Here is an 18,866-nt window from a genome sequence, read left to right as displayed (position 1 = left end):
TATTTCAGTGTGGTCAGGTAGAACAAGTGACCACAGGAGACACAAAAATCTGACTGAACAACATCCACCACCCCACCCCAGATGGCAGTAATAGATTATAAAAGATGAAAAAGTACAAATTTTAATTTTAGCAAAAAATACAAATAAGGTTTCTAGACTCACTTAGGTTTGAGTGAGGGCAAAGTCTAAAGAGCTAGATATATGGGAGACCTACATTACACTCTTGGTTAAGTAGTTTCGTTTCTTTGGACTTTATTAAAAGTGAACTGGGGAAATTCAAATCTTCACCGCAGTATATAATGGGCTTAAGAATCTATAATGTTTAGCCGATTGTATCAAATTCATAGTAACTTTTAAACCAAACCTCACAAGCTTCACATACAAATATAACATTAGGGTATGACAATATTTAAGGAACCAATACACAAACTGTCCAACCACATTTGATGACACCATTCCCTGACACGACACTCTCAGACTGTCCAGCAGAAAAACAAACAAAAAAAATGTAAGTGGTTCAGTTTGTGCTTGTATCACAGGGTCTCATCTACATGTTATGGAGCTCTGATCACTTGTCATGTTACTGCAATTGAAATCATCTGATCCAAGTCAGCACAAATGCAACGCGTTACATTTGGAAGCCTGTCAAGATTATATTATGCAGTTTATGTCCACCTGCAACTGTGGCTGATGGATTCCAGAATCTACTGGCCACTATTGTTTGTTTCTGGCAGCCACGTGCATATTTTACCAGCATTTGGCCGGTGGATGGTGCATATTTCAAACCCTGACTATGTTGATGGTTTGTCTACTTTTATCTAGTTGGTCAACTGAACCCTAAACCAGGTATTTAAAAATTAAAGTAAAGACAAGTACAGAGCTACAGGAGTCACATAATGGAGCCTTCCAGGTCAGATGATGGTCAGACAGTTGACATTGACAGATGTTAAAAAATTGCACCAAAATGACGACTAACCACAGCCAAACTAAAGGCACACCAGATATGATCTGGATTCTAATAAAAGCCTCGTACAAAACAACCTCCAAACAACTTGGGCAAATGGCTAAACCACTTTTGACTCAACATTCTCTTAAGGAGTGCTAAAAATGGAGGGATTTAGTTAAAGGTAACAAACATTTAACAATATGGATAACATTAGCATTAGTTAATGGTACAAAATGAAAACGCTGGGAGTAAAATCACGGTGTAAAGTATTAACGGAGTAATGGTACAATTACAAAAAGGAATTTTCAATTTATCTTTCACTACACGTCATGGCAGATCCAAGGTGAAAAATGGCAGCATTGAAGTCCACAAAAATTGTAGTTTTATAAATCATAAAAATATATTAAGAGAAACTGATTCTTTATTGCCTCTACTGAAAATTCCCCTTACAGTTTACATCGCGTTTCCTCGAGGGCTGAGTAGACCGAGCCAATGATCATCGCCCGCTGCTGTACCCTGGGAAAAACTGATTTAGAATATCTTGCAGGGATTTGTTGACGGTCATGGAGTAGTTTTTGCCCAGGTCGTGCCTGCAGGCCGGGCAGGTGTACACGTCTGCTTTGAAGGACCGCTGCAGGCATTCCTGAGGTAAAAAGAAACAACTTTCAATTTCAGGAACTACTACTTTTTAAAATCAACATGTCACTGTGTAACAGGTCACTCATGTTCTGTTAGATATCAATTTGTAAATTTAAGATAGCGTTAAGTTAGAATGCTATATGACAGTTTCAGAAACATTTCTGTCACAGGGTGGATGTAAGGTTGGGATGTGTCAGAAGATCAAAAGCTACTACAGCTACCCCAATGTTTAAGATAACCATTCTAACCCCAACACTCCTGCAACACAATGAAGTAATTTAATGTTTTAGGTCATATCGTTTATCAAAAACCTCCTTCATCTGTTAAAGAGGTATGATTGAGTAACTGCATACAATCAAGTCATATTTAAAAAGAATGATTTTCCAATGTTTTTCCTGCTCTCTGAATTTCAAAGATGTGCATGTGTAAGCTAAAAGCTAGGGATGTTAACAGTTAGCCACTGACAGTATTTTTGACCGGTTACGCATTTTGTTCTACAGGCTAACTTTGCTACTCTTCAGTTTCCTGCACTGGGCACCAACCAGCTTTGGTGGAAACAAGTTAGCAGCTGCGCCTGCAGTCTCCCCCCAGCGAGTAAGTGGCTCTATTTTTAACCGCAAACCTCCACTGGCACTGCAGATCTGTTTGCGCAGTTAGCAGTGACAGTGTGGCTAGTGGTGCTAACAAAGTTAACCTTGCTAAAGGGCGTTTGCGGCTTAAAATTAAGCAGTTACTCACCAGGGCTACCTGGGGGGACACTGGAGGGTGGCCTGTACGTTTCTGCAGCAATGCAGTACTGCCACTAGGACAGTATTAACAGCAGTAATTGCAGAATGAGCAGCACCGCTAGGTAGCTCCCATCCAAACCAAGCAGTGAAGTGTGACCCTCTCTAAAATGCAGCGCTAAAGCTCACTGAGTCACTGGAGCACCGGACTAAAAGTAAAGGCCTTTTACATTTTGTTTTCTTAAAACTTGCTGGTTGGCAGTGTTGGATGGATGTTACTCTCCATCTGAACTTTTTTTCCGGAAACAAAAATAGTCGAATGTGTTGATCAGTAACTGTACTGTGTTACGGTAACAACATCCCTACTGAAAGCTCATCTATTTTGGTGAACAACAGTGTGTTCATGGAGTCTTGTTTACTGCTCTTTTTGCACCTGCAATCAAGCTGTCACTCTGGATCCCAAAGTTTGTGACAAAGATAGTTTCTTACCCTGCAGACATTGTGTTGGCACTCTGTGGTTATGGGCATATAGACCACTTCTTGGCAGCAAATGCAGAGGAAAACTTCTTCAACTTTGTTCAAGAATTTCTGCAGAAACAAATCAAACGTGTGAGAAGAGATTACACACAGTTGTATCACTATTCAGAGAAGGAGGTTTAAAGCAGGTCTCGTTAGTTGTTTTTTTTTTACTCAGACTTCTGCTATTTCATATGTGCAAGAGACTTTTGAGGCACCTAAAGGTCATCACGTGCAAAAATGTACACCAACAAGCTTCTGCTGCGCCTGAACTCAACACCCATATAGCGATAACTGGTTCACACTGTGGTTTCACAAAGCCACAGCAAAATGCAGCACTGACAAAGATCCAACACTCACACAAACCAAACTTTTCATTCATAGAGGGCATTTTAAGTTAGGAAATAAATCCACTGTAGGTACATACTTCTTGTCAATAGAGCTTCCAAGGTATAGGGTGTTGGACAAACTTAGCTTTTTTAATTTAATCACACCAATGTGACTGTGCCATTAATTAATCACTAAAAAGCACTACTGCTTCAGGCTCACTGAATGAAGGTGTTAAAGTGGTTTTGAAATTTAAGCTTGATTTACCGCTTCGTTGCTCTCATTCACATGCATAACAAACAGAGCCACAGTTTCTCCAAAACATTAGCTTAATCATTTAGAAACCCGGCTGGTGACATCACCAAATACACGGCCATGCTTACCGGTCCAAGTGACAGTGACTCCATGGCTTCATCCCACAGCTTTTTGTTTGGTGCATCACTCTTGATAAGACCTTTCTGCTCCTGGGTGAGCTTGTACACTTCTACCTTTATTTTCTTGGGAGTCTTTGCTGGTGAGGTCTTGGGGGATTCTGGCAGAAAGAAACATTTTCATTTCACTACAGAGTTGGTGGCAGATTATACTTGACTTTCTACACAGAAACAAACAAACATAAAATTCAATCTCCCGTCAGTGATACAGTACACCACAACAACCCAACACACAGCTCAGGGGTGATTCACAGCAGTTGAATATGGGAGAAAGGTTAAAAAAACAACAACAACAACAACAACAACAACCTCACACCCACATACACAGAGAACTTACCACTGGCCTGAGATTTTCTCTTCCTCTTTGACTTGTTGGGTGTTGCCGCCTCCTCCTCCACTTCATTTTTGTTCTCTTTCTCTTTCTGATAGCCAGCAGGATACTGAAACAACATTGAGACCATTTAATTGAAGTTACGCTCTCGCTACCAATCAGCTCAAAGCAAAGCTAATGTCTGCATCTTAACATTTACTATGCAACAATTAAATATGCACCTGCTCGTACTTTAACATGCTATAATGAGTTTAAGTGTTTAATGTAATGGTGACAAAACATGCTAACATTAGCATGCTAGAATGTTTGTGCGAGTTTAAGCATTTTTTACACATCTTCATTGAAAATTTTTTAATCCAGGCTCTGACCCCATCTTAGGGACCCTGACACACCAAGCAGACGGTTGGCCATTGGTCAATGCTGGGCCATTGGTGAGCATCTGTTGCTCTAGTTTTGGCTGGGTGTCCTGCACCGTTGGCCCTAATTGCCTGTTTTTCAGACGATTCAGCATGTTTAATCTGCGTCGGACTCAGCAGAGCCCATCAGTGACTAAAATTACTCTGTTTGGCAGTTTAACTCAGTGAACAAGAAGAAAAACAGAAGCGAGGAAAGCAAACAAATGACAAAAGTCAAGAGGGAGTGAGATCGAAGCAAACTTGTGAGGCAAAATTATTTTTTTCAGCCACTGAGCTCTTGGCAGACACAATTCATAATGGTGTGGGTTACTATGCACTGGCACACGGTAAATATCCTTTGTTCTTTCAACACCAGAGGGGTATTCCAGGTAGGAGGTTCAGCAAACTGAGTCTAACCCTGAACTCTGAGTTGATTTACCCTGAGATGGGAAACTCTGATTTGAGTTAGTCAGTCAGTCAACTCTGAGTATGTTCACTCTGAGTTAAGCCGACAATAAAAAGCCATCATCAATGGAGCTCCGACTCCACGATTCACCATGGCAACAGGTAAATAAAAGACAGCACCTCCATTTTAATTCAGTGGATGTAGAGATATTAATGCAGTAGTAGTAGCAGACGGTGCACGTTTATCTTTAAAAGAAGAGCCTGAGTCAGAGCGAGGAAAATGTAAATTAGTTAACCATAAAGTTAATAAAAAAGTTTTATTCAGTGTTGTCCGTTTATTCATCATTTATCAGACTTACATTTCCTTAATGAAGATAAAGTGGTGGAATCTGACTGTGTATCAGGCTGTAGATACATTATATTAATAATATATAAAAATATATTTGTTCATATTTAATCTGATGGGGAAAAACACAGGAGGCAGCAACTGAAAAATAGGAAGATTTAAAACATATAGGCTAGGCTATAGATCAAAGACAAAGACATGACTGTAAACTCACAGTCTGACCCAGTAATAATATGTTTGGTGATTTGCACTTGAAAAGACGCTGAGGTTAAAATACAGTAGATTTTAAAATTTTGGACATCTATTTGTATCTTGACTCAACAGCATTCAGTGACTTTATTTCAGCTACAAATGTAGTAAATTTAAAGACACTGAAATGTTGCTCCATTGCTCACTCAGAAATATGAACATATAATCCTCAATATTAGGCTATAGGAATTATGTTCCATCGGTGCGACCAATGACATCAGTGATAGAGATCATTAGTCATGGATACTACGTGTCTAAAGCTTCATACCGATTTTTAAAATTTAAATAATTAGACCTACACATTATGTGCAATAAACATTTGGGAGGTGCTCTAACAGACTGACAGTCTGATCCTTGTGCACAGTGTTATAAAAAAATAATATAAAAAGGACAGATGTTTGATTCTGAGCTGAGGGTGAATTCTTGCTGTGTAATATTTGAATGTAAAGACAAAAACCGATGTCCAAAGAAATGACTGATGTGCACAAATTCAGTAACTTAAGATGGTCCTGAGTATCAAACTAATATCCAGCAGGATTTAGACTGTGACAGACGGTAAATCTCCGCTAATTAATGCGCTTCGATACAAGCTTTGACACGGACTGAATGAATGAGGAAATGAAACAGTGTGTAAAAGGGAGGAGACAGAGAAAAACTCAGGGTTTATTGAAGAAAACCTGTCAGCGAGCAGGTTATGTTCACAAAGTCTGTTACCATGGTGACTGACTCAGAGTTTCAGTTACCTCTCTTTCTGGAACGGATAACTCAGAGTTTCCCTCATCACAGGGTTAAATTACGCTGAGTTTTCACATAACCCGCTTTCTGGAATACCCCCTGGTTGTGTTCATGTGCTAACTGGCTAGTGTCTTGATTACATCCTGTCAGACTTCATGTTTCCCCTTTTTGTATGATGAATACAGACTACTGCCGCCTGCTACCGTCCAGAGTTATTTCTTCTCACACAGGTGCAGAACATGTGTACTTGATGCCTGTTGGCCGTAGTCTTTGCAGTATGTTTAGGTGCAACTTTTTGACCGAGACACAGTTGACATGAGGCGACGCAACACTCCACTCCCACGCAACTAGTTCTTCGATGTCTGTTTGATGTGTCTGGGCCTCAACACCACTGCAGACCTAAGAACTGGGACTTTTTGTATAGAAAAACCCTCTTGGTATGAAGTAGTCTGAGTGATCATCTCTACCTGCATGGTGAGACCAAGCTTCTTGATGCGTTCCTTGCCGTCTCTGGTCCACGGTGCTGGCTCATCATCATCACGCTTAAGCAGATAACGCCAGACCAAGAAGCCAGACTTGCCTTTGGCTGGCCAGTACTTCACCACCTGAAGGAAATCAATGACAAAGTCAAGTAAAACTACTGAGAGATGCTTCAAATCACACGAGTTATTCAAATAAGCAGTAGTTGCTGGCTTACTGGACTTCTTTATTCTAGATTCTAGATCTTAGTTGAGTCAATCAATTCATCCATGCGATGAGTTCATTGTCACACCTCACAACAGGACATACAGAAACTTGTCCTTACCTTATATATCCCATCATATCTGTTTCCTTCCTCAGGGGAGTATTTACTATGCTTGCGACCTTTGCAGCTGCGCACAACTCTAACGGGTTTGCCTTCTTTCCAGTTCTTGGCCTCAGCTCCGTTTTTGTCATTGACAGGCACATTGCAGTTTAGAGCCAGCGCCCTGGTGAGAACCAGAGAAAGTAATTTGTATGTGCAAAATAAAATGAAGCAAAAAGTAACAATTCAAAAATTTAGAGCAAGTTATAATGTGTGAGGGCCATTAGCGTCATACCTGTTCATGTGGGTAAGTGTCTGATCACACGACTGCTCAGCGGTCCTCTTGTTTCCAGAAAGATCTCGCCCTCCAGACCCAGTGTAAGTGAACTCATTACCATCATCCTACAATGCAAGACACAATAAATATTAAAATGACACACCCTGTCTGATAACATTACTTAAAATATTATAAATAAAGAGACTGAAGACAAAAGGGGAAAAAAGAAAAACAGCATACCACATCATCCTCATATCCTCCTGCCAGGACCAGAGAGTAGGCACCATCGTTGCTCCTGCCATGAATGCCAGCTACATGAGGCCTGTGGACGCCAGATTCACTAACCTGGATAAGCCAAAGAAATTCAACATTATTGGAGACCAGTGGGACAAAGCACAACAAAACCCTAGTACTTTTTATAATCAACATATGTTGCAACAGTTCAACAGCATTAATTGAACTCTTGAGTTGCGTGGGCTGACCTGCACTCTGAACTTCCACAGGGAACCGACAGGGATGCTGGGGATTGGGCCGTAGTGGTTGGACGGGACAATGGTGCACTGCTTGGTTCGACCAACGCAAGCCATTCCCTGGAGGGGGAGGAGTAATTTATATTTGAAAACTTTGGTGTTAATCACCAAGTACAGTAACACAGCTATTTTTCTACAGGACATTGAGCATGTCATCTGTATTCTTATTTCTCACAACATACTGTACGTACTGTCACCAGTGCCAATATTTTTGACAAATCAGTTGGTATAAAATGTTAATTGTTGTTCATTTCAACTGTGATAACAACCCTAATTAGTGACATATCAAAACCATAATTTTAAATGTCTAAAAATGATCAAAATCTGAATAATAATTGCTGTCTGTATCAGCAGCACTCACCTTGCCCCAGTCCCTCTGGCTGGAGGAGCTGGCAGATGCCATCTTGGCTTTCTTCTTGCTCTCCTTCAGCTTCTCTCCAGCCAACACGACCTCACTGGCGTCATTACGGCAACCTGGGCAATACCTGAGACAGTATGACATGCAGAGGTCAATTATAGCACAGTGTATCAATAACACAAGTGATGACTCCATGTTACAGAGATGTCATGGTATCTGTGCGATTCAATGGATTGTTGAGTTCTGCACATGATCCTACTGACCAGTCCTCGTCGTCAGGGATGGAGGTGAGTGGAGGGTTCAGGCAGTAAGTGTGATAGGCCATGTCACATTCATCGCACAGCAGCTGTTTGTCAGGATCCTGCTTGATGCCGCAGATATGGCAGTTACACCACTGACAGTTTTTCTTGGGATCGTCCTTACAGTGCTTGCATTCAGGTCCATTTGACCCTGGAGAATACAGACATTTCAGTGAGGTAGGGCGAGTTTCATCTGTACCAATTAACATCAACTGTTCACATGGATGATTCACACGCCACATTTTTTTTTTCACAATGACTACATTTACAGGCACAGAATATTCTGAAATATAGAATATATCTGAGGAGAATATTTTTAAACCTACTTTTTAGTGGACTCTCAGATCCAGCTGGGGCGTCACCCAGGGAACCAGGCTCCTCGATTTTGTAGATTTCAGTCAGGAACATGATCCGGCAGTCATTAAGAGAGTCACCAGCATCACTGTAAGTAAAGACACAAACTGTCAGAGTGTCTGTCATAGTAGAAATAAAGTAGTACATTCTCCCACTTATAATATTTCATATGAAACACTTGGAAAGTTTAGAACAGCGAACACATGAAACTTAGCAGGGACAATGAAAACCTGTAGACAAACACAGCTGTGTGCGTGTAATATATACAAAAATATGTCAATACACTTTTTCTGCTATCAAATGATTATCAGGAGCCAAATACAATTCTTTTTCTCAAGGTGTTAATGAGATCCATATCCACATAGGGATTAATACCCAAACCTCTTAGAGCATTACCAACACAAATTACTATGATATGAAATATACTCTGATAGCACAGCAGGAAACCTCTTCCCACCTGCTTCTGTGGCTTCCCAAAACCCAACAACTTTAATATATAGATAAAAATGGGACCACAAGATGATCACCTGCCACTTATTTAAAAAAATATTTGACTTATGGCAGTCCTTACCCAAGGATAATCTTGGCATAGATCTCTCGCACGGTGCGTGTCTCCCTCTTCCTCTGGATCTCAGCATCATACCAGTAGCCACGCTCCTTGGGGTCATCTGGATTGTAGTTGACCATAACGACCATTTGTGGCTCCAGCTGGTGCCACTGGTACACTGTGCGGGCTCGTGGACGAACATCCTTGGCCAGCAACTGAATCACTCCGTTTTCTGGGTAGCTGGGATGGTAAATGTGATATCACATCAGTTGCAGTTTGGGGGCAAGCCACACACCACCACAGGTGCTTCCTACACAGTGCAGTGTAGCTGAATTTATAAAAGTGTGTTTAAATGGTGAGGATCGTCTACTGGTGCAGCACTGATACAACAATTGTTGAATGCATCTGTTAGGACTGCAAACTCCTCCAAACTTAAATTTTTAGCTCAATCTTAATTCCTTTCTCACAAAGATTTACATTGCAATGCCACTGTCTTTCAAATCATTCAATTCTCTTAATTTGAAACTGTGCCATTTCATGAGGATCTGTCAGATGCCCTTGAGGTGAAGCTGCAGCAGGAAGTGATCCATTTTACAGCAGTCGTAGATTAACAGCACTTTATTTCAATTAGCCAATAAAAGCACACGTTATGTTGACTAACTGGTGATAGGGTTTGATGGTTTAAATTAGTGTCGTGCCTTCAAATCTACTGTGCTTCTATCCAGCAATGACTTTCTTCAAATATTTACACATTTTACGACAGGAGAGAAAACCGTTTCATTGTAAAGTGTCATGTCTCACTGAGAAAGATTAGTACTACAGCAGACTAACTACCCTTGGACTTAACACTGCCTCTGCAGTCTGCAGACCAGATTAATGTAGGTATGATGTCTTTATGTAAAAGATATCACATCTGCATTAGACTCTCTGGAACTGACATGTTACCACTTAAAGGTTGAATATTAAATACACTGACTTTCCATCACTGCAGCTCTGACAGATTATGAAGTTCACATTTTGAACAAAAAATATCACTCACTGTCCCTCTCACACAAGCAATCAGTGTGTTTGAGAAATAAAGAATTGATAAACCAATTGATTGAAACCTGCTTATATGAACTTTGGGGTTCCTACACATTTACCATTTTAAAATTCCGTAATTTTCCACACTCAGATTTCAAGGATTCTGAGCAGATCTTCAGAGCATATATGACACGTGAGTACAAATAACTAGAATAGGATGAAAACGTTAATTAAAGAAATCTTCATGGCATCTGTGCAGCCTTGTTTATTTATTGTGTCAATTAAAACAACGATGAACACATCCATAATGCTGCATTCACATGGAATCAAGGGGGCAGAAGACGTCATTTTAGTGAAGGAGAGCAGGACGGGTAAATTGAATGAGGCCAGCGACAGTAACTGAACAGCACTGCCATTTAAAGCTAAAATATTTAAACTTTTGCCGTCCTTCACGGCGGAATTTAAAACGGGAAGTTACATAGCCCCGTCACACAAGGTAAACACATGAAGTCTGGATAATCACTGGACATTACTAGAAAAATTATGTTTAAAAGAACGATTTCATGTATTTTATTAAATTCTTTGTTAACAATATGGCAACACATCAACATGCATGTTTTCGTTTTACTGTCCTGTCATTTCATCTGACTGTTCCGTCTGCCTGATTCCCCATGAACGCAGCATAAAGGTATGGCTTCCTTGCACAGATAAGATACTGTTTACTTTTCTGGCCATTAAATTACTGCATAATTCAAATGTTCAGTGATTAAAATTAAATGTTAAGTTTAGTATTTGGTTATTTTTGGTGCTATGCATACATGCATTTGAAACAAATTTCCTAATTTTTTTTTGTTTAAACCAATCTGGTCACGGATCAACAGATTTGGTCCAGAGCTGCTTTGCAGACTCTGACATACAGGCATAGAGGCAGCTCTGCATAGGAGCGGGCATTCAGTCCCATGCCATACTTCTTTCTTTGCTTTTGACAACATCAAGCTCTCCTTGGCCTGCACTCTTACATACTGCGTTAGCTGCCTGCTCTAAGCCCCATGAACAACACTCCACTTATAAGATTAATTCACTTTTTAGAAATTCTGCCTTTAATATTTTAGAAAACAGAATTGGGGCAATATCAGTCATCTGGAAATGCAATTATTTTTCCATACTCATCCAGACCTGGAAATTTCTGAAATCATCTTTGATGAGCAATAGTCTTTCGTTCACCATTTGGTTAATACTTTTAATTTTAAAAATATAGAGTATTAGAGTGCTCCATCTCCTTCCTGTAGTTTAGATAGTCAACATAATCCCACTGCCATTTATAATCAATTCTACTGCTTGTATCAGTTATGTTATTCAGTCGTGTACTTTAAACAGCAATTTGTTTCTCCTTCTACAACTATAAAATAACATCTGCATTGCAGATGGCCTATTTGTTAACAAAACTTTTATGTTAATACAAAGATAGCTCACAGAGTGGGGTTAATTGGGCTCAACATATGTAATTGATGACTGCTGATTGGTGGTCAAAATCTTTGGGGGAAAAAAACAGTGATAAGCATGCGTAATAGAAAAGGATTCTTACTCTTCATATTTAACATGGTACAGTATCTCCTCCCCCGCTGGCTGCGCCTCAGCACCCTCTTCTTTAGGCGTCTTTTCCGTCTTTGTAACATTCACAATCTGGGCCTCAAACCACGCCCCCATGTTCAAATCCCTTGCATCAACCAGCTCATTGATCTTAAAGACACACAGAAAAGAAAAGGTTAGCCAGATATTCAGAGCAGAGACATTCGCACAGCGCAACATGTAATAACTCAAAAAATGCATCATGTGAATGTACAAAAACAAGATCCAAAGGCTAATCAGCATTTTAAAATGTACTGGAGGGGTTTCTGAAGCTATTCGACCATCCGACATGCAGCTCTGAAGAAATATACTAGCAGCTGAAGTTTTCATATTGGTGAATGTCTCCTGCTTATAGTGGAGGGTGGCCAGTGCCCCCTGCAGTATTCCCATTTATTTACACCCTCCCTCTTACAGAAAGTGGCCCACACAAATGTCAGCATGACTTCATGTGGAGAAATATGCATTTTATTGAGATGAACACGATTATCAGGAGGTGTCACTGGCCAACAGCTGTTGTTAGAGGCAGCAAGAAAAAAGAACGTATTCCGGGGCGTCTGTGGCTTAGTGGTAGAGCAGGCGCCCCATGTACAAGGCTGTTGCCGCAGCGGCCCAGGTTCAAATCCAGCCTGTGATCCTTTGCTGCATGTCATCTCCCCCCCCCCCCCCCTCACACTTACCTGTACTGTCCATTAAAGACAAAATGGCCCAGAAAATATCTTTAAAGAACGTATTCCAAATCACCCCAAAATGAAACATGAAAAAGTAGAAGAAATATCCACGTTGCAGTCCAGCTCCATTAAACCAACAGTGGTGACTAATCCAATTGGGTCAACGTGTTAGTTAGTGAACACGCTTGATGACCTCTTCTAACCACAGCTAAATGCAGGTCATACACCACAGCTTTTCACCACCTATCCCTACAGAAATAATTGTTTTCCACCTCCCCACAAGGCAGAAATTACCTGTAAAGACTTTCAGTATAAACACCCAATGTAATCCCAACTACCAGCTTTAAATACGTACCTTGTAAAATCCAAACCCTGGGTCGATGAGCTCTGGGGTCGTCTGGGCAGAGGTGCCGGCGGTCTGACCCTCTACCTCACTGTGAGTTGAGCTCTTGTCAGACTCACTCTGGGTTGAGCCACAACCAGAATCGGAGTCGGAGAGCTCAGCTTCTTTGTCCTTGCTTTTGACGACATTGATGGGCTGCATCTTCTGCCTAACAAGCAGCTGCACTATGTCATTAAGACCCACGTTGTAGTCGAATATGGTATGGCCATCCTCCATCTGATGAAAGACAGAAAAATATGAATTTTAAGGAAGCTTTTATTAACTTAATAGGACACAAATACCTCCACAAACATCATCAAAGATACATCTTTGAGCATAATTTTAACCATGCTGCCTCACCTGCTTGCCACGGTAGAACAGCCTCTGCCTCTCTGGCTCCACCTTGAAGATCTCGCTGATTTTGAGACGCAGCTCATCTACCTTGGTGAGTTTGGACAGGGAATCCACCCGGTGGGTTTCCTTCCCATCCATTGTGCGAACTTGAATCCACATTGCAGCTGCCCTGTGTCAACAGCCAAACCATGATCCGTTATAGCAATAATAATCATTGCAATTACGTCACTAGATACTGTAATCAGTCTTGTTTGATGGATTGACTGATTGTTTACACCTTCGACTCCAGCACAGTGATCAGAAGCGAGCCAGTTTTGGTAAATTTCTATCACTTGCATGGGCATCGTTTACTATTCATTTGTGTTTGTTTGCATCTGTTTCCACTGCAAAGAACATTTTAAACCAAAGTAATACCTGAAATAAAACATGTAGATAAAGCCCAATGAACACCACTACGGCTTTGTCTGATAAAATATGATTTGGTCTGTGCATCAATCCTAGATTTTATTTTTAACATTTTCCTCTAGAGGCAACACTGTAGTGAAGAGGTTTTTAAAGGTCAGTTTGTTTTGCAAATAAATGAGCATTGGTTTCCTCTGCTCACTGCATTAATTGAAGCTAAAGTAACATTTTTTATAAAAGTAATTTTGTGTCCTATTTGTAGAAACTAACACCATATTCTGAAAGACGTGCATGAGACAGATAGTCTGTGAAAAAAAAGATGCACCTCCTCCTCTTCCTACTGCCTCTAAACGGATGTGCCAAAATCAGACTGCCTCATGACAGCAACCAATCAGAGCAGAGGAATTGCTAACGCAGCTGCACTCCATTTTAACTGCATCCAACATGGCGGACAGGTCAAAAAATTTAAATTTTACAGCTTAACAGGACACCATGATACATTTCTGGAAGCATTTAAAAGGCACAGAATGGGCAAAGCAGTAAAAGAATCTTGATTCATATTTGATAAGCGCTGGCTAGTTTAACAGTTTGACCGCACTTCCGGATCCTTAATTGAGAGCCGAGACTCCTTGGCTCTGACTGGATGTTTTCGTTCGCATGCAGTAGGGTCATTAGAAATGCCTCAAGGCAATAGAGTCGGCAGAGGATTTTTTTCACAATCTGTCTCATTTAGCGCTGGTTGAATATTTGGACAGTTTCAGCAAATATAAAACATTTTTTAAAAAGTTACCAAGTGCTGTTTGTGTGTATTAATATTCCTCTATTCAATGACTACTGTTGTTCTCAATTTTAACCAAATTCCACAGCATGTATTTGCATATAAATACATGCTATGAATATACTTGCATGCTTGATGCACTATTATATTTCTTTGTACCTTACTATGTGTTGTGGTTTTTGTTTTCTTGTGAGCCATTTCATACACACATTTCCTTGTTATGGTCAATAAAGATTTGCTGATTCTGAACCCGCAACTGTGACTATTTAGCCCATGTCCACACTGAGCTGGCCAAATTTTAAGTAAGTCTTTCCCTCCACCCTTAAGCTTTCAATCCACACAAATCCAGCACTCTGGTTTGTTGCTTATTGAAAGCACTTTGTAGACACTGTGAAAGCATAAAGTTCCTGCAAACTCAATCATTTAGAATAGATTTTGAAGTCCTTTTACTTCTTAAAAGCACTTAATGGGTGGGGCGTCGGTGGTTTAGTGGTAGAGGAAGCGCCCCATGTACAAGGCTGTTGCTGCAGCGGCCCAGGTTCGACTCCAGCCTGTGGCCCTTTGCTGCATGTCTCTCCCTCTCTCTCTCCCCCTTTCACACTTCACTATCCTATCAATTAAAGGCAAAAAATGCCCATAAAAATATCTAAAAAAATATTCAAAAAAGCACTTAATGGCTTCACTCTCTCTCATAACATGTCCCTACATGAACCCTGAGATCCTCCGCAATTGTTTTCTTAACTGTTTCTACTTTCTAAGTCATGACCAAAAACTTTGGAGATGCCCCAGAAGATTACAACACCCTGCCTTTTAATATTGGGGGATGCAGCCTTTGTCAGTTACACCCCAAATCTATGGAATGCACTACCTACAGATATGAGGGAAGCTAGCTTCCTAAATATTCTTCTATATAAAAGACAGCTAAAACACCTTAGCTTTTAATTCGCTCTGACTTTCCTGCAGGTCTGAAACTCTTTCCTTTTACTTTCTGTTTACGCTTCATGCTGCCACAGCGCTTTTAAAAATCGTACTTGATTTTATGATTTGTAGTTTTACAACTCTATGACTGTATGAATCAGTTAATCCATGTTTTAATTGTTTTGAACTTCATTTTATATTGAATTGCCTTGCCTGATTAATGTCTGTTATGTCTATTTTCATGCGAAGCCCTCAGTGCTTATAATGCTTTTATTGTAAAGCAATTTGTGCTCCATTTCTCAAGCTGATGTGCTATATAAATAAAGTTTGGTATTATTATTAGACTTGGTGGCTGACATGACAGCGCAAAACATACATTTTCAATATTGCCTATAACTAGCAGTAGTCTGATTTAATATTGTGTGATTTTCTCTCATTTCTCATTGCATGAGTGTTGTCTAATAGTTTAAATTTACCTTTTTGCCGCATCTATCTGCTGCTGAACTGTAAAGCACTTTTTGTTGCATTCTGTGCATGCATTAAGTTAATCTATTCACTGAAATGGTACATTCTTTTTGGTCTAAATGAAATTATTTTTAAAGGATGGTTTACAAGTTTCTCAGCAGCAATAGTTAGATTATGCCAGTCCTTGGTGGGTGTATTGTGCTGCTGTCAGCACTGGGCTGTCACTTCAACAGAATATCAGAAAGGGAGGGAACAAGCTGATTTAAATACAGTGCGGGAAACTGAGCTGTAGGCCACTCCCAGTTCTTTTAAAAGCAGGCACATCCGGACGGGAGGGAGCGCTAGCAAACAATGTGCCTTCGGTCTCTGACAATAAAACACACCGAAATACTACATCATATGCAGTTTGTAGGCGATTTTCACAATAATAAACCACTCATTTCTCCACACAGACCGTGCTTTGTTCCTACTGAGCGGTGAGCTGCGGGCTCGACGGCTGCTTGTCTTTTACTTTCACGGTCTCAGCTGAGGTGTTGTTCGCTCTGCTGGCTCGAAATAAACCAACACCAGTGAACAAAACACGACTGGTAACATCGAAAACAAACTCCTTACTACCACCTTCAACGCACGGTTTCACCAAAACCATTCATTTAATTCAAAATACAGACGAAAAACACGAGCTAATTCATCAGGAGCCAACACGGAAAAAGAGGAAAATAAGCATGTTGTTTGAGGTTAGCGTGTTTGTTGTTGCTTCATGGGAAGCAGTTAGGGGGCAAAGCTGGTTTTAATATTGCCATGTGTTACACATAGTGTGGCTTTACTACAGATAAACACCACAAGATAACAGCTCGTGGTAGTCAAGTTCATCACCACCCATCAATGCATAGAGCAACCCACGTTACAACTTATTGTTAGAGCTCTCAACTGGTAACTGAATCTTAGCAATTAGGAGTCAGAGTACATTCAGCAGCATGAAAACAGTCCCGGTAACTTATTATTTCAATTATTTTGAGTTTAACATTTAGCTGGCTGGGGAACTTGGTGAGCTTAGCCAAACAGAAACGAGGCTGGACTAAAGTCAAGTTAGCTAACCATAGTGAGCTAGCTTCTGAGTGAACATATCAATGAGCACAATTTTAAAAGTTATCACAACATGAGAAAAAAACCGCTTTACCTGTTTGTTCGTCCAAGTGAAACCAAGAAATTGACGTTAACGGAGTAACGCGCACGTTTTCCGCAAATAACTTCTGTGTGCGGTTTGTACGACCAACTCTTGCCTTGTTGGAGATTGATCAATGAGTTATTCTTCAAGACTTTCATACCCCGCCTGCTCTAAAAACTCAGCTTCGCCATTGGCTGGCTTCCTCTAAGCAACTCGATTCTATTGGCTGGCAGAGCTGTCAATCTGGAATGTGACTGGAGCTTAGCTTCAGCGCGCGAAACGACATTCTCGTGGGTGCAGCTCGCCATTACCTCGACATTTATCGCGAGATTACGAAGCGCTCGAGTAAACCGGCAACCTGAAAAGACAGATGGTGGCTCTGGTAAACAACCCCGCTGGTAGAGCTGTTTATCATGTCTGAAGCGTGAGTGCTTCGTTGTTTGGCGAGCTTCCGCTTTAAACTGACCGTCTAAATATGATAAACTTTAACGTGGAGCCCCTCGATTGATTCACTCATGATGCTGTTAATTAATTATGTGCAATTACCTCCGGTTCAGTTTGGCGGGAGCTGAAAAGTGAATGAGGCCAACTCATTTCAAACTAGAGCAGTGGAAATAAGAAGCAGGTGTAGGATGTGTGAGAGGAGGATCTGTATTTGGGTGAATGGGAGAAACTGCGTGTGGGTGTGTGTTGGCTCGGAAAATACTACATCCACAAAGTGCAACACGCTGCATGTGTCATGTGCTTCTGACACAGCCTATCTCTGTTTCTCTTTGCTTAGTGAGTACTGTACTAGGTTATATGGTGAACTTGTGGAAGGAGTGTACCACTGATGCATGTGACCACAGCATCCCCAGCTCAAGTCTGGTCTTCCAGTGTTTCCTGTCATTCTATTGTGTCACTATTAACTTAAAGGTCCAGTGTGTGTGTGTGATTTAGGGGCCCCAGTTGGCAGGAATAGTATACAATATTCATGTTTCTATTAGTTTATGCTCAGATAAGATAAGAATCGTTGTGTTTTCATTCCCTTAGAATAAGACGTTTATATCTACATATGGAGCAGGTCCATTTTTTGTACAGTAGCCCAGAACAGACAAATTAAACACTGGCTACAGAGAGGGCTATTCTTGTTTTCATGTTTTCATGTCAGCCACCATAGTTCTCCTAGACGCTTGGCCCACAGGTGAAGTTCAAATTCTGCAACCAGGAAAAATATCAATTCAAACTTGTCAATTTGCTGTTGGTGCACAATTGTCACAGCCATCTGATCTCCTGAGACACAGCTTTTTTTAACCTAACAAATTAATTTCTGCGGCATGGTGGTGTGGTGGTTAGCACTCTCTCCTCACAGCAAGAGGGTTGCCGGTTCGATCCTGGGCGTGGGAGCACCCTCTGTGTGGAGTTTGCATGTTCTCCCCGTGTCAGCGTGGGTTCTCTCTGGGCACTCTGGCATCCTCCCACAGTCCAAAGACATGCAGGTTAATTGGTAACTCTAAATTGTCCGTAGGTTGGTTGTTGTCTCTATGTGTCAGCCCTGTGATAGTCTGGCGACCTGTCCAGGGTGTACCCTGCCTCTCGCTCCAGGCCCCCCCCGCGACCCTCAAGAGGATGAAGCAGTTAGAAGATGAATGAAATTAATTTCTTAACACTTAGATCTCTCTGTTATAAACAATTTATTTTGTGTAATGTTAGCCTACTTTCCAAGAGAAGCTGCCTTACTCACAAGTCCTGCCAAGCCAAACACTTTATTCGTGACTGTCTTTAAAAAAAACTACAAAAGTTAAAACTTTTTAAATATAGCAAACAATACACCGTATTAATGTTGTGTAAGGCCAGTGAAACAAAGGAAGTAAATAATATTCACAATTCATTAAATATAATTAAACTT

General features: G+C 40.7%; 1 protein-coding gene across 1 annotated transcript; it reads right to left on the bottom strand.

The window, feature by feature from the left end:
• Window positions 1–76: 76 nt before the first annotated feature.
• uhrf1 (ubiquitin-like with PHD and ring finger domains 1) lies at window positions 77–17,101 on the bottom strand. The gene is made up of 17 exons (XM_049588732.1): window positions 16,991–17,101; window positions 13,257–13,419; window positions 12,870–13,133; window positions 11,803–11,957; window positions 9,219–9,434; window positions 8,620–8,735; window positions 8,258–8,444; window positions 7,998–8,121; window positions 7,589–7,696; window positions 7,347–7,451; window positions 7,125–7,231; window positions 6,851–7,013; window positions 6,513–6,650; window positions 3,922–4,024; window positions 3,537–3,685; window positions 2,800–2,898; window positions 77–1,589 (listed from the first exon to the last, which is right to left on the bottom strand). The coding sequence occupies exons 2-17, from the start codon at window positions 13,407–13,409 to the stop codon at window positions 1,443–1,445; spliced, it is 2,334 nt and encodes a 777-aa protein (XP_049444689.1). The 5' UTR covers window positions 13,410–13,419; window positions 16,991–17,101; the 3' UTR covers window positions 77–1,442.
• Window positions 17,102–18,866: the final 1,765 nt, after the last annotated feature.

This window comes from Epinephelus fuscoguttatus, linkage group LG10 (genome assembly GCF_011397635.1).
Source record: "Epinephelus fuscoguttatus linkage group LG10, E.fuscoguttatus.final_Chr_v1".
NCBI lineage: Eukaryota > Metazoa > Chordata > Actinopteri > Perciformes > Serranidae > Epinephelus > Epinephelus fuscoguttatus.
The sequence above is the reverse complement of the archived record's forward strand: the minus strand, read 5'-3'. Positions and strand labels throughout refer to the sequence as shown.

What these genes read in the sequence shown, in the direction of transcription:
- uhrf1 (XM_049588732.1), bottom strand. Translation starts at nt 13,409, where the DNA reads ATGTGGATTCAAGTTCGCACAATGGATGGGAAGGAAACCCACCGGGTG. An exon ending in TGTTCTACCGTGGCAAGCAG is followed by an intron (nt 13,134 to 13,256) that starts GTGAGGCAGCAT and finishes GTCTTTCATCAG; the next exon opens with ATGGAGGATGGCCATACCAT. An exon ending in ACACTTACCCACATGAACAG is followed by an intron (nt 7,014 to 7,124) that starts GTATGACGCTAA and finishes GGTTCTCACCAG; the next exon opens with GGCGCTGGCTCTAAACTGCA.